General features: G+C 60.1%; 1 protein-coding gene across 1 annotated transcript in view; it reads right to left on the reverse strand.

Moving 5' to 3' along the window:
• Positions 1-14690, reverse strand: part of KCNK3 (potassium two pore domain channel subfamily K member 3) — a 32357-nt gene extending 17667 nt beyond the window's left edge. Inside the window, exon 1 of the mRNA XM_014602948.3 lies at positions 14330-14690. Within this exon, the coding sequence (XP_014458434.1) occupies positions 14330-14612 (283 nt within the window). The 5' untranslated portion in view covers positions 14613-14690. The remainder of the gene's footprint in view (positions 1-14329) is intronic.
• Positions 14691-14914: the final 224 nt, after the last annotated feature.

Below are 14914 nucleotides of genomic sequence, written 5' to 3' on the forward strand. Positions count from 1 at the left end.
TGCTCAGGACCCAGCCTGCTCTTCCCTTGGGGTCTTTCCCTTTGAGGGGGCAGGGATGGGTTTGGGGGTTTCGGGCACCTGGGCTTTGCCCCAGGCTCTCTCCTGTCCTCTACTGTGAGTAGCTCCCCTTGCTGCTGAGAATCTGCCCCTTGAGTGTCTCCCTGCCTCAGTTTCCCCCTGTGCAGAACAGGAGCCAGGATCCTTCCCTTAGCCTTATCTGCTTGGATCAGCGCCTCTGTGTCTCTGATGCAGACTCAGCCTCTCCTTGCTTTTCAGACTGCCCTGACTGTATTTTCTACCATACGGGAGCGCAACCCCCTGGGACAGGGTCCCCACCCCGGGTCTTTGCAATGGGCTGTGTTGGTCCTGCTGCACACGAGCTGAGCCAGATGCTCCTGGGAGAGGAAAATCCAGAGCTGGGCACTTTGCAAAAACACAGAGGGGTCTGGCCTACCTATGGGGAGCCTAAGAGTGCATTTGGACCTGCGTGGACGTGTGTGTGTGTGCATATGGGTGCACAGGTGCATTTGTGATGTGTGTGCACATGTGCATTCCTGTGCATGTGTGAATTCCTGTTTGTGTACATGCATGTGCGTGTGTGCATTCATGTGTGTTTGAGAGTGCATTCATGTGTGCATTTGTGTGTGTGAGCCTCTCTTGCAGAACCACACAGAGCATGGCGCTGGCAGCCTCCTGGTAGCCCAGCGTGTGGATCAGGCCCACACAGATGTGCATGAGAGAATGTGGGGGGGGTGTATGCACATACGTGTGCATGGGAGTGTGCACAAGTGTGCATGTGAGTGTCCAGGTGCACGAGTGCATGTGTGCGTGCATGATGATGCATGTCTGTAAGTCCGAGTGTGCATATGTGTCTCTGCAAGTGCATGTGTGTGTCTTTGCACATGCATAAGTGTGTGTGTGTGCACAAGCACCTCCTGCAGCACCCCAGCGCCAGCCTACACATCTCTGCAGCTCTGGGTCTTGCCCTCCCTTGCCCCTTCCACCCAAGTCACGTGTGACACAGGCCTGGGGCTGCTGAGCTTTGCCCCCCGGGCAGCTCCATAGAAGGGGTGAGCACCCTGAGGGCACCGCAGGGAGCTGCATCCTCCCCCTTTCCAACAGCAGGGACCACACAGGGTAGCAGAGTGCAGTGGCTAGAGCATGGGTACCTGGGGCCATAGCAGGAAGGGCCCGATCTCCCTATGAACATACCAGGGGGGTGGAGGGGAAAGCGCAGTGCCGGCCCATGAGCAAAGGACTGGGGCAAACCGCCATGGGCACGGAGCGGTCACAACCATGCTACGGACCCTCGGCTCCTTGCTAAAAAGGTGGTTTCCAGCCCGCAGGAAAGGTGACGAGTCACTTGCAAGATTCGTACAAAGTGCTCAGAGGAACAACGCGATGAACCCGTTGACTCTGAAACCTATCGATGGCACATCCAGCAGACCCCCTGCCTGCCCCTTCACGCCCGATGCCTTCAGCAGCCCCCAGTCCCACCTCCTCCTCCTTCAAGCTTCGCCACTGCTCCTTCGGCACCTATTCAAACCCTCTGGCTTGCTCACGCACCTCTTCAGGCTGATCCACAAGACCCTTGGGAAACGCTAAAAGGCATCGAGGCTCCTTTTTTTGGGGGGGGGGGCACACCCCACGTGGTGTCCTCCAGGGGAGCGTGGCCCCACTGGCTTTGCATGCTGCAGGCATCACAGGGTTAAAGCAGAGCAACCGGGTGCCGGGGTGCCCGCCTGACATACAGGTTTGCTAATGCGGTGCTACGGCGCTGGCTTCACACGTTAGCCGGAGGTACAGCTAAAATTAGCCCGGGCAGCTCGCCGGGGTGGGCGTGAGGTTGGGCACATGGCTGCCAGCTCAGCTCCCCAGGCGCTGCCTTCCTCTCCTGCCAGCGCCCCAGGTCTCACTCGCAGCCGACCCACCGGAGCCCCTTCCACGCCCCCCCGGGTTGGGCTGCCTTGGTTGTGTGCACATAGCAGCCCGGGGAGAGAAGCAGCTCCCGGGGGGTGTCTGCGATGGGAGAAATTGCAAACGAGCTGCACATCTGGGCATTGAGCAAGGGCTTGGGAGACCTGGGTGCAGCAGGGCTCTGAGCCCGTGGCACGGCAGATCGGGGTCTCCGTGCTAGGAGCGGTACGTGCAAAGGGCCCGAGTGAGCCGCAAGGAGCTGAGCTGCAGAAGGCGCCTGGTTAAGCTCTGGGAAGCAGAAGCAATGCTTATAGCTCGGAGCTGGAGGGGCAGCTTGGGGGCCTGGCCTTTTGCAGACCCCGCGTGTGATCCCGCCTGGGGTTGGGCTCAGACTGGGAAATAAACCCCTGCCAGGATCGGGACCAGGAGGAATCGAAATCAGTGCAAATGCAAAACCCAGGCAGAGGCGAAAGCAGGGAGACCCCCGAAGCGCTCGAGGCTGGAGACTCATTCACACCCCTGCCCCAGGTGCCCGTGCAAGTACCACGCAAAACCTAGCTCAGAAGCAAAAGGCGCACCCAGATGCTCCAGCAGTCCCTACCCAGGGCCCTGCCCTAGCCAGGGAAGGCTGTCGCCATTGACTTTGACCTTTGTCACGCTATCATGCTGCAGAGCCTTGGCTCTTTGCTGGAAAGGTGCTATTCAACCAGCAAGAAAGGCCAGGACAGACTGAAAAGCCCCAACTGAAGTGAACCTATTGATCAAGCAGCAGTGCTATGAGGCCGGCAGTGCCCAGTTATCACGCTTGACTCTGAAACCTATCAATGACAAGTTCAACAGAGCCCCTGCCAGCTCCTTCATGCCTGTTGATTTAAGTAGACCCCGCTGTCATTTCCCTCTGTCCCGCCATGCCCCCTCGTCTAGCCATTTGTTCTGTGCTTGTCCACTATCCCTGCCCCTTGCCTCAGTGCAGCTCTGCCCGGTGGTCTCCAAAGCCAGTGGCGTGTGACGGGGAGTGGCGGAAAATAACCGACTCAAAAGATTAAACTCAGCAGCCCTGGCAGGGGGGTCGTGGGAGGGGGGAATTGCTGGGTTCACCTTGATGTTTAATTCAGCAGAGACCCTGGGACTTTTGCACTTGCCCGCACTTGTATCAGACTCCCCTCTGCTGCCGTCAGAGCCTGCCAGCTGCAGGGCATAGCGGGCACCGGTCACGTGTGCAACTGCACAGGCTGGAGGCACGGCAGGGAGGAGGCAATGCATGTATACACCACGGGTAGGTGCCATGTTACATGTGGTGCACACACACATATGTGTAGGTATAGCTGTCTAGGCATGTGCATGGCACTGTGTGAGCGCACAAATTTGTGCATTGTGCATCTAGGGGAGTGGGTCTATGTGAGCAGATGGCTGCGAATGGGGAAGTGTGCAATTGTGTATGTATAGCCGCACACCCTGAGATATGACTGCATGTGAGTGCAGGTATGCGTGAATCGTGGGTAGGCATGCCTACTTCTGGATGCGTGTGTGTCTGTCCGCATGGGTGTGCATAGCTGTTTGCATGCCTACATGTGCATGTTTGTGTGTGTGTGTGTGCGCGCGCCTATTGGCATGGGTGTGCGCGTCTGTTTGCATGCCTATATTTTCACATGCGTGTGTGTCAGTTTGCATGGGTGTGCATGGCTGTTTGCATGCCTACATGTGCATGTGTGCCTGCATGGGTATGTGTGGATATTTGTGCACCTACATGTACACATGTATGTGGGTGTGTCTGCATGGGTGTGCATGGCTGCTTCCATGCCTACATGTGCACATGCATGTGTGCAAGTGGGAGCATGTTCATTTACACGCATGTGCTAGGCCATGTGCATCCATGCCAGTCTCTGTGTGAGCACATCTGTGTGTGCACATGCGCTCGTGGCTGTTTGTGCTACGGATAACCACAGCAAGTGGAACGGCATTGTCCAGGGCTGCCCAGCGCTCCCAGGCAACAGCTCAGATCAGCGGGGAGGTGGAGGAGGATGCTGGGTCCTTCTGTTGCTAAAACAGGCCCCTCCCAGCCATCCAATGGAGGATCCCCATCAGCGCCAGGCAGTATAGGGACTATGACCCAGCCAAGGCACGCAAAACGCACCATGCAATGAGTGTGCCCATGTACATGCCTGTACCCTGTGCGCACCCCACGTACATGCACGCCTGAAACCCAGGCTTGCATTGGGAAGAGCCCCCCCAGGTGAGAAAAGCCTCCTGTGTCCTGCTGCTCCCTCTCTAGACACCCTTGTGCCTTGGACACCTCAGCTCCTTCCACCCCAAGCCCTGAGACCAACCCCAGCCCCGGGTAAGCTCTGGGACCTGGCTAAGATGCTGGTGGAGTCTCATGGGAGTGGTGGGGGGGAAGTCGGCTGTGGGGGAGCTGCCCCCGGGCCTCCATCCCCCTCCCTGCTTGCTAGGGGTGATCGTGGATGCCCGGGACCACAGGAGCCATCAGGGCTCGTCATGGTCATGTATGTGCAGTCATGTGTGTATGTTGTGTGCACGCAGGAACACATATTTGTTGCATGGGTGCATGGACACACACATAGACATATGAGCTTACACAGGGGTGTGTGCACACCTCCTCCTGGGTACACACACGACCTTGTGCATGTGCATCACCACTCAGACCTCACATGGGAATAGATGCATGCATGGGATCACGCGCTCCTGCAAGATGTGCACCCGACGTGTCCTGAAGCTGCTGCACAGCACAGTCCACGAGCCTTTAGCTACAGGGAGAGCTGATGAGGCCATGAGTTTCATGCTGACTAGCCTGGCACCAACCCTTGCTGCTGTCCTGGGGGCCCTCATGCGTACCAAACCCGCATATTCCTGCACTGACATGCACGCACACAGGAGCTCGCATGAGCACATGCACAGGGGTGTGTGGTGCACTCAGGTGCAGGCAGCCCCTCTCCCGGCACATGTCGGCGCCCCTTTGTGCGTGCACATACATGTGTCCTGGGAGCTCCACAATGAAGGCTGCATCTCTGCTCTCTCCAGCATGCAAGGCTCTCCTGGACCTGCTCGCGCCAGCCAGGGCCGGAAGCATCGTGCCCGGGAGAGACAGTGCCAACAGCAGGCAGCTCATTCCTGTGCTCGTTCCTGAGCCTTATGTTCTGGGATCAGCTGGTTGGAGCAGTTCTGTCCCCTTCCAAGAAATAAATCAGTCGTTCGGGGACCCAGGCCGGCGCTGGCAGGGGCAGCACACGGCAGATGGTGACACTGCTATAGGTACGCACTGCCTGACCTGGCCCCGGCTTTTTGTGGGAGGTAGACGTCAGGCACTGATGGGGAGCGGGTAGTGGAGTCATTATCCCTCCCCCTTCCCCCCACTCCAGCCCGAAGCACACTCATTGCAGGCTGGATCTGATCACACGTGTGTGTGCATGGGTGTTCAGAGTGCAGGGAGCCCAGCAAGAATCCCAGCATCAGCTGTCAGTGCTTCCCAGCACTTCTCTGGAAGCAGGCTCCTTGCATTGGTCCCTGTCTGCCATGCCCCGGGGATGCTGCCTTGCAGAGAGTCCCCGCTGCTGCTCAGCCTTCCCCATCTGCCTGCCAGTGCCTTGGTCTGCAGCAGGGAGGGGGGCAGCTTCCAGGAGAGAAGGGGCTTGGACGCCGGGCACTGCTTGGGAGCCAGTCCCTGTGCCCTTTCCCATGCCAGCTCTGCAGGGACAAGCATTGAGGCCCCTCCGCATGACAGGGTGATGGCCACAGCACCTGGATGGATCACACCTCCCTGCTTTCATTACCCAGCAAGACATTATCCAGGAACATCTTGACAGTGGGGTCGGGGGGAGACCCCGATCTCAGCTGGAGGGTCTCCATCAGTGCCCATTACCGCTGTATGAATGAGCTCAGTGACCCCCCGGGTGTCCACGGCCGCCTGCCCTTGCAGTGACCAGCAACAGCCGCTGCAAGCAGTCGGCGAATGCATGAATCGCATCCCGGGGGCTGAGCAGCGCTTCCCCTCCACTTGATATACTGCAGGGCTGCCTGAGCCCGCTGGAGCCCTGCCCGACAGCCGCCTGGCTTTTAATAACCCCATGAAGTTCAATTAAAGAGAGAGGGATGCCTTTGAAGCCCGGACTTGGGCCAGGCAGACACCAGCCTGCGCGCGAAAGCACCGGCTGCTTGGAAAGAAAACACGCCGTGACAATGACAGCTCTCTGCAAAAATCAAAGCCCCTTCCCGAGACCCCCTCCCCGCCCCAAGAAAACCCCTGCCTCTCGCGTTGCCCGTTTGTATGGACAGGGCTGGCGTCATGCAGCAAGATGAGACCTTCGGGGCTGGATTTGGCTGCTCAAGTGTGACAGTCCAGGGATGCGCTGGTTGTATCCCTCCTTTGTCTGACCCTCCCGACTGCGTCACACAGCAGCAAAGAGCAGCTGGACCCTCCCACCCTTTGCATCACGGCTTCTCCGGGCCTCGAGCAAGGCGAAGAAAATCGCGCTTCGGTGCCAACACTGACGTGTCTAATAAGCAGAACAGGGTCTGGGCCGGGTGGCTGCCGACTCCCCCGGGTTGCATCGCCCCGCATGCGGGATGGGTTGTTTCTCCAAAATCCCCAGCTGCCGGAGTCACGGGATCACAGGGGAATCTGAGCTTTCCGTTTAAATCCATGCTCCCTGAGCTGTGTGGGAAAGCAGGAAGGGCGAGGGTTTGTGGACCCGAATGAGGGGAACCCGGAACGGAGGAATGGAAATCATAGAAATCATGAAGAAATAGGGCTGGAAGGGAGCTGCAGGGGTCACGTGTAGTCCAGCCCCTGCCCGAGGCAGGATCAGCCCTGTGCAAACCAGCCTGGATGAACTCGTCGTCCAACTCTGAGCAAAACGAGTCAGACCTGACATAGCCCCAGGCGTCACACCCGACTGCCCAGGGAAAGCAAAGGGACCACGACACCACTGTCCTGCTGCTGCAAAGGGGTTAATATACACTCCAGAGACCCCAGGTAGAGACTGTGCCCCCACTACAGAGGAAGGCAACTCCCCCCCCCCCCCGTCTGCACCAATCTGACCGGGGGGGGAAATCCCTTCCTGACCCCAAATGCAGCATCAGTCTGACCATGAGCGGAGGAGCAAGACCCTCCAGCCAGGTCCCTCCGGGGTTGGTGCTAGCAGGAGCATTGGCACAGCCCGGTCCCCATCCCTGCAGCCAGCACCCCTGGGGGAGGCTTAAACCCCCCTGACACATGGAGCAGAAAGGAGGGCAGGGGGCAACCAGCAAAGCACGAAGCCGGGAGATCCCCACAGCAGAGCACAGACATCGCTGCACCTAGATCATCCCCACCAGTGTCTGCCCACCCTCTCCTTGACACCCCCAGTGATGCAGAGCCCCCCTCTGCCCTGGCACCTCTCCCACCATCTCCCTGCTCTGCCAGTGCAGAAGTTTTTTCCTGCAGTTTTGGGGGCAGTTTGGTAGAGCCCGATGCATGGGTTTGCTCTCCAGCAGCAGCACGTGTTGCCCAAACGCCGCTCCAGATCCGAGGGGAGGAACCAGGCGTGGCAGCCCAGTTTGGCCCTGGGGTCAGTTCATGAGTCGCCGTGAGGTTATATCGGTGAGAAACAGGCATAGGCAGACGCATGGAAAGGGCATGCATAGGGGAGCTCAAGCTGGGCCCCCCGACCTGGAGGATGCTGATGCGGGCACATGGTATAGCAAACCCTGACGCCCGCCTTCAAATGCTGGGGGCAGCTGTCCCGAAGTGGGAGACTGCGCCCCTACAGACTTCCCTGAACCCCTGCACTTGACCTAGGGCTCAAGGATTTGGGTTGCCCGGAGCAGCTGATGAAGGGAAGCCGGGAGTCAATCCCTTGGTCCACTCTCAGCCAGCAAAGGCTGCTGCTGAAGCCACTCAGCAGCATCCTAACAAGCTCATTTGAATAGTTAATTGCTTAATTAGGGTGCAGCCTTTGAACTGTAGCCAGCCTGCCTCGACCCCATATTCCTTTGGCCTTAACTGCATTATGGTGCCGTGACCCACCGCTTCATTAGCCACAGCCCTTAATCTTTGCAGACCAGGCTGGAGCAATGCCCCTGCTCCCTGGCAGGGTCAGATCTTACAGGAGGGAGCCTGGGGGGGCTGGGATTTCACGAGACCCATGACAAAGGGGTCCTTGGTTGGAAGATCCTGTCTTCGAGGGGGAGGATCACATTGCAGAGCAAGTCTAGGAGATTTTTGGGCCTGAGATGCCACCGCCTCTCAATCTCCCAGCCTCTGTCTCCAGAGCTCCTCGGCAGGGACTATTCCCTGCAGTGCAGGAGACGGCATCTCGTCTCTCGCTCTGCAAAAAGCTCTGCACCTCGGCCGTGCATTACACACAGGAGGGCTGTCACGGAGCCGGCAGGCAGGCTGGGCCCCGGTCCTTCCTCCCAACCTTGTTTTTGGAAACTTTTGCTGCTTGAAAACCAGATTCCTGCAGTCAAGGCCGAGCGCTCTCCCCGCAGGGCTGACCCCCGCGGCAAAGCTCGCCTGGAATGCGTGTCGCAACCGGCCCAGCTCGAAGCGCGCGGCCCGCGGTTCCTCAACAGCAGGACAGGCTCGTTTGCAAGCAGCCCCCGGCCCCAGCAGCGCCGGGTCCAGGCGGGGCAAGGCACCGCAGCTGCAAAGGCGAGATGCGTCAGCCCTGTCCGAACCAGCCCAGACAAACCCATTGCCCAGCCTCTGAGCAAAACTACCGTCGCCCCTGACGCTGCACCAGGCATCACACCTGCCCCAGGGAAAGCAGGGGGACCACCTCACCCAAAATCCTGCTGCTGCCAACGCTGTTCATAGATGCTCGAGAGGAAGGCAACCCCCCACCCAGTCCACACCAACCCCCCCAAGTCCACACCACAGTCCAAAACTCAGCCTTTCCCTGGTGAGAACCTGCTTTGTTGGACAATTTCTACCTGCAACACGGCTGCTTTGCAAGCCATCTGGAGGTCCCTGCCGGGTGGTGGGGGGAAAGCCCCACTCTTTGAGGACAGGGGCTGACTTAGCCCCCCTTTCATGGTAAAACCTGTCATGTTTCAATCCCGCTCCAGCGCAATGGGGGAGGAAAGGATTTGCTCTTCCGTTTCCAAATGGACTTGGTGGGACGCCCGGTTGGCTGTCATAAAACAGTCATTTTTAAAACTGAAACAGGAATGGCAGATTGCTTTTCTCTAAACAGATTGCTTTGAGTGACCCCAAGCAAGCCGGTTTCTTTTCCCAAGTCCTGTGCTGTGGGAGATGCCCACAGCTCTCATTTCGTTTTCCAACTCGGAACGAGAACATGTCCCAAAGGGCTGCACTTTCCCACCGGTGAGACATGCCTGGCTCCCCCGCTGCCCCTTATGACAAGAGGGGGAAACTGAGGCACAGAGACAAGCGAGTTGTCCCAAGACATGGGCAATAACAGCAGGGCTGTTTCCCCGACGATTGATCTGCAGGATGTGAATGCACAAAACATCCACGAGCAAAATGTGCTGGTTTTAGCCTATGCAAACACCTCTCCCAGGCTGCCAGGTTGGCAGCTTTCAGCCACCCCAGATGTTTCACCCCAGAGGCAGGTGCATGCTCATGCTGGGTGAGCCACATGTGCGCAAACTCAACTGCAGGTGAGGATGCAGAACCACGGCGAAAGGATGCCTGAAAATGAGCGGGACCTGCTGGCAGGCTCTGACCGAGCCTGGCTAATTCACCCGCTACGAGACGGCCTCTCCCATCCACCCACAGCGCTGAGGCTTTGTCCACGCTGTCCCCTATCCATCCTATCCTCCGGGCTGACAAATGCACCCTTCTGCTTGCAGGAAGGTCCCTGAGGTCACTTGTGGGACTCCCAGCCCTGCAGGTGCATATGACATGTCGGTACCGGTGTGATGGAAGGGGATGGGAGAAGGCATGAATGGGATCGGGGAGGGGGGGTGCCCAGGGAGGCTGAAGGGGCTGATGGACCCGTTGCCCTGCAATTATGGCTGGAAGAAAGGGACAGAAGGGTGTGCACGGCGGCACAGGGGGGGATAGATAGAAAACTAAGCCTTGGTAGCATAGCAGGATCCGATTTGAGTCCAGCGAGACACATCCATTGTCATCAGTGAGATAAATATGAGTGGGAAACTGTCATTACAGGGGAAGGGAAGATATCAGCCAGCTCTGGGAGGCAGCCAGGTCAGCCTCCCAGCCAGGGCAGCAATCAGCAAGCCTCTTCCCCAGCCCATCTGCTCGGCGCAAAGCACGAGGCTATGGATCCTGACGTCACGAGGGATAAGGGCTGGGAAGAGCCAGGCAGGGGGGTGTCCAGCGAAGGGCTGGGGGTAGCGGTGGACCACAACCCGGGTCTGAGCCGACAGTGTGCAACACCCCCCCCCCAATAGCATCCAGGGCTGTAATAATAGGAGCATCACCTGGAAACGCGGGGCAGTGATTTTCATTCCCCCCCCCCCCACATTCAGCCCCGGGGAGGCCTCCCCTGCAGCGCCGCATCCAGTCTGGGGCCCCGCACTTCAAGGGAAGACGTGGACAGATTGGAAAGAGTCCAGCGGCGAGCGACAGAAATGACTGGAGGCCTGGGAAGGAGAATTGCGCTGAAAGCGCTGGGATTGATTAGTCTGGAGGAGAAAAGGCCGAGGGGGGGATTGGGTGACAGCCTCTGAATACAAAAAGGGAGATTTCAAAGAGGACGGAGATGGATTGTTCCCTGTCTCCGCGGGGAGGAAGGAACGGGCTGCAATTGCAGCAAGGGAGACGGAGGGCGGGGGTTCGGGTGCTTCAGGATGGGGAACGGGGTTCCCAGGGGGGCACTTGGCAGACAGGGATGGTCCTGGCCCCCCCCAGTGCAGGATGGACCCCAGAGGGCCCCTGGTTTGGAGTCCATGGCTGGAACGGGGGCAGGGGCAGGGGCATGGGCACAGCCGGGGAAGGGGCTGGAGCTGTGACACGGAGCCAGGGCAGGGTTTAGGTGCATGCCTTGTGCTCGCCCTGGCTGTGCCCACACCGCTGGTCTACGCCGATGCCCTGCTCCGAGTATTAGCACAGCTGGGCCCCACCCCAGCCGCTGCCAGCAGGGTCCCGGGACAGCGCGCCAGACTCCTGTCTACACTAGGGCTGGTAGGGCTAGTTTGGAGCAAACCCTGCACAACCTCTCTGCCGACGTCCCGAGCCAGCTTTTGTTACGGCTGGGCGGTAAAACCAGCATTCAGTCCGTGTCGGCGAGCGGGGTAGGGGGAGGCACCAGGCAGGTGCGGGGCACTGCTGCTTCCTGAGGGTCTGCGGTGAAGCTCACCAGGGAGGACCCCCCTGCCCAGACCGCAGGCTTCAGGACAGTGTTGCTTTAATGACCAGGCCGTCATTGCCCAGCCCTCCCCTGCACCCAGCCATGAAACCCTCCAACCCGGTTTCACTCTGGTTTGTAGAGGTGGCGAAGGACACACCGCTGTGAAAGCAGCCCTGGGAGCTGGCATCGTGCCTTCCTCGCGGGCTGTCGTGCCCCCTGCGACCTGCCTTGGCACAGATGTGGGGCCTGGTTCTGTTCTGACTTTGAGCAGGGTGGAGGATGAGCCACCACCCGGACCTCAAAGGCGCTGGGAATGACCCCGAGTGCCCCGCTAGTAACCACAGCCCAGAAACCCGGGGCACGGGGAACCGCTGCCCTCTCACCAGCCCTGGGTGAATGCACGGCGGGTGTGGGGTCTCCCATCACAGGCAGCTCAGCTTCCCTTCCCTCCCTCCTCTCCCTGCCAGCTGGACCGTGGCTGCTGCAGTGAGGCGCCCGGTGCCAGCTGCTCCTCGCTCTCGGGGCCTGCTCCCATGCCAGATCCTCCACAAACCGGACCTGGTGGACCCCCCCTTTGTCTCCCCCCCTCCCATGCCTGCGATGCATCGAGACAAGGAGCCTCCTGCTCCAGTTTTCCCCGGGGAGGTGATGCCAGGGGAGATGGCACGGGCCATTTCAGCTGCACACACATTGCAAGAGCACCCCGCTGCCTTTGCAAGCAGGGATGGATCCGGGATGGGAGGGGGCTGACACTGGGAAAGAGCTGGGATCGCTCCCCTCCACAGAGCCCCTGGGGGTTGGCTATGAAAGAGCCCAGTGCGTCCAGCTCCAGTCGCCCCCTCCCCAAAGCCTCCAGAGCATGGTTAGGAAAGAGCTCGGTCCCTCCATCTCCCACCTCTCCTCCCCTAAAGCTCTTGAGGGTTGGTGGGAAAGAGCCCGGTCTCTCCAGCTCCCATGTCCCCTTCCCCAAAGTCCCTGGAGGCGTGTCTGGGAACAAGCCCGGTCCGCCCCGGCTCCCACATCCCCTTCCCCAAAGCCCCTGGGGGTGGCTAGGAAAAAGCCCAGTCCCCCCAGCTCCTATGCCCCTTCCCCAGAGCTCCTGGAGGATGGCTAGGAAAGCCTGGTCCCTGCAGCTCCCATGACACAAAAGCCCCCGGCTCCCGCATCCCCTTCCCCAAAGCCCCTGGGGGGTGGCTGGAAAAAGCCCAGTTCCCCCAGCTCCAACCACCTCCTTCCCAAAGCCTCTGGGGGGTGGCTGGAAAACAGCCCAGTCCTCCTAGCTCCCGTGTCGCCTTCCGCAAAGCCCTTAAGGGATGTCTAGCAAAGAGCCGGGTCCCTGCAGCCCCCATGTCCCTTCCCCAAAGCCCCTGGGGGATGCCTAGGAAAGAGCCCAGTCCTTGCAGCTCCCATGTCCCCTTCCCCAAAGCCCTTAAAGGATGTCTAGCAAAGAGCCGGGTCCCTGCAGCTCCCATATCCCTTCCCCAAAGCCCTTGGGGGTGCCTAGGAAAGAGCCCAGTCCTTGCAGCCCCCGTGCCCCTTCCCCAAAGCTCTTAAGGGATGTCTAGCAAAGAGCTGGGTCCCTGCAGCCCCCATGTCCCTTCCCCAAAGCCCCTGGAGGATGCCTAGGAAAGAGCCCAGTCCTTGAAGCTCCAGTGCCCGCTTCCCCAAAGCCCTTAAGGGATGTCTAGCAAAGAGCCGGGTCCCTGCAGCTCCCATGTCCCTTCCCCAAAGCCCTTAAGGGATGTTTAGCAAAGAGCCGGGTCCCTGCAGCCCCCATGTCCCTTCCCCAAAGCCCCTGGGGGATGCCTAGGAAAGAGCCCAGTCCTTGCAGCTCCCATGTCCCCTTCCCCAAAGCCCTTAAGGGATGTCTAGCAAAGAGCCGAGTCCCTGCAGCTCCCATGTCCCCTTCTCCAAAGCCCTTAAGGGATGTCTAGCAAAGAGCCGGGTCCCTGCAGCCCCCATGTCCCTTCCCCAAAGCCCTTAAGGGATGTCTAGCAAAGAGCTGGGTCCCTGCAGCCCCCATGTCCCTTCCCCAAAGCCCCTGGAGGATGCCTAGGAAAGAGCCCAGTCCTTGAAGCTCCAGTGCCCGCTTCCCCAAAGCCCTTAAGGGATGTCTAGCAAAGAGCCGGGTCCCTGCAGCTCCCATGTCCCTTCCCCAAAGCCCTTAAGGGATGTTTAGCAAAGAGCCGGGTCCCTGCAGCCCCCATGTCCCTTCCCCAAAGCCCCTGGGGGATGCCTAGGAAAGAGCCCAGTCCTTGCAGCTCCCATGTCCCCTTCCCCAAAGCCCTTAAGGGATGTCTAGCAAAGAGCCGAGTCCCTGCAGCTCCCATGTCCCCTTCTCCAAAGCCCTTAAGGGATGTCTAGCAAAGAGCCGGGTCCCTGCAGCCCCCATGTCCCTTCCCCAAAGCCCCTGGGGGATGCCTAGGAAAGAGCCCAGTCCTTGCAGCTCCCATGTCCCCTTCCCCAAAGCCCTTAAAGGATGTCTAGCAAAGAGCCGGGTCCCTGCAACTCCCATATCCCTTCCCCAAAGCCCTTGGGGGATGCCTAGGAAAGAGCCCAGTCCTTGCAGCCCCCATGTCCCTTCCCCAAAGCTCTTAAGGGATGTCTAGCAAAGAGCTGGGTCCCTGCAGCCCCCATGTCCCTTCCCCAAAGCCCCTGGAGGATGCCTAGGAAAGAGCCCAGTCCTTGAAGCTCCAGTGCCCGCTTCCCCAAAGCCCTTAAGGGATGTCTAGCAAAGAGCCGGGTCCCTGCAGCCCCCATGTCCCTTCCCCAAAGCCCTTAAGGGATGTCTAGCAAAGAGCTGGGTCCCTGCAGCCCCCATGTCCCTTCCCCAAAGCCCCTGGAGGATGCCTAGGAAAGAGCCCAGTCCTTGAAGCTCCAGTGCCCGCTTCCCCAAAGCCCTTAAGGGATGTCTAGCAAAGAGCCAAGTCCCTGCAGCTCCCATGTCCCTTCCCCAAAGCCCTTAAGGGATGTTTAGCAAAGAGCCGGGTCCCTGCAGCCCCCATGTCCCTTCTCCAAAGCCCCTGGGGGATGCCTAGGAAAGAGCCGAGTCCTTGCAGCTCCCATGTCCCCTTCCCCAAAGCCCTTAAGGGATGTCTAGCAAAAAGCCGGGTCCGCTTAGCCCCGCCGGGCCCTACCGATAGTGGTGATGACGGTGATGGCGAAGTAGAAGGAGCCGGCGAACCTCCACTGCACGCCCGCCTTGTGCGGCTTCAGCTTGAGCACCACCCACTCCAGCTCGCGGTAGCCGGCCGTGCTCAGGTTGTACTTGCTCGCCAGCTCCAGGCGCTTCTGCTCCAGCCGCCGCTTCTCCTCCGTCTCCTGCTCCGACTCGAGCGCGTCGAAGACGGCGGCGCCCACCAGCAGGTAGGTGAAGGTGCAGCCGATCAGCGCCAGCGTCCGCACGTTCTGCCGCTTCATGGTCCGGGGCCAGCGCCGAGCCCGGGGCCGCGGCCGGGGCCGGGGCCGGGGCGCGGTGGCCGGGGCGCTGCTGGCGGAGCGCGGCCGGCCCGGGGCATGGCTGCGGCGCGGGCCCGCGGCGGTGCGGGGCGGGGCGGGGCGGGCGGGCGGGGCGGGAGCTGTTCCTTCAGCACCGGGAGGGGGGCGGGCACGCAGGCATGCACACGCACGTGCACATACATGCGCACGCTCCGGCACGCCCGTGCGTGCACACACACACACACACACACACACGGGCGCGCACGTGCGCACACATACACACA

The sequence above is a fragment of the Alligator mississippiensis genome, chromosome 1 (genome assembly GCF_030867095.1).
Source record: "Alligator mississippiensis isolate rAllMis1 chromosome 1, rAllMis1, whole genome shotgun sequence".
NCBI lineage: Eukaryota > Metazoa > Chordata > Crocodylia > Alligatoridae > Alligator > Alligator mississippiensis.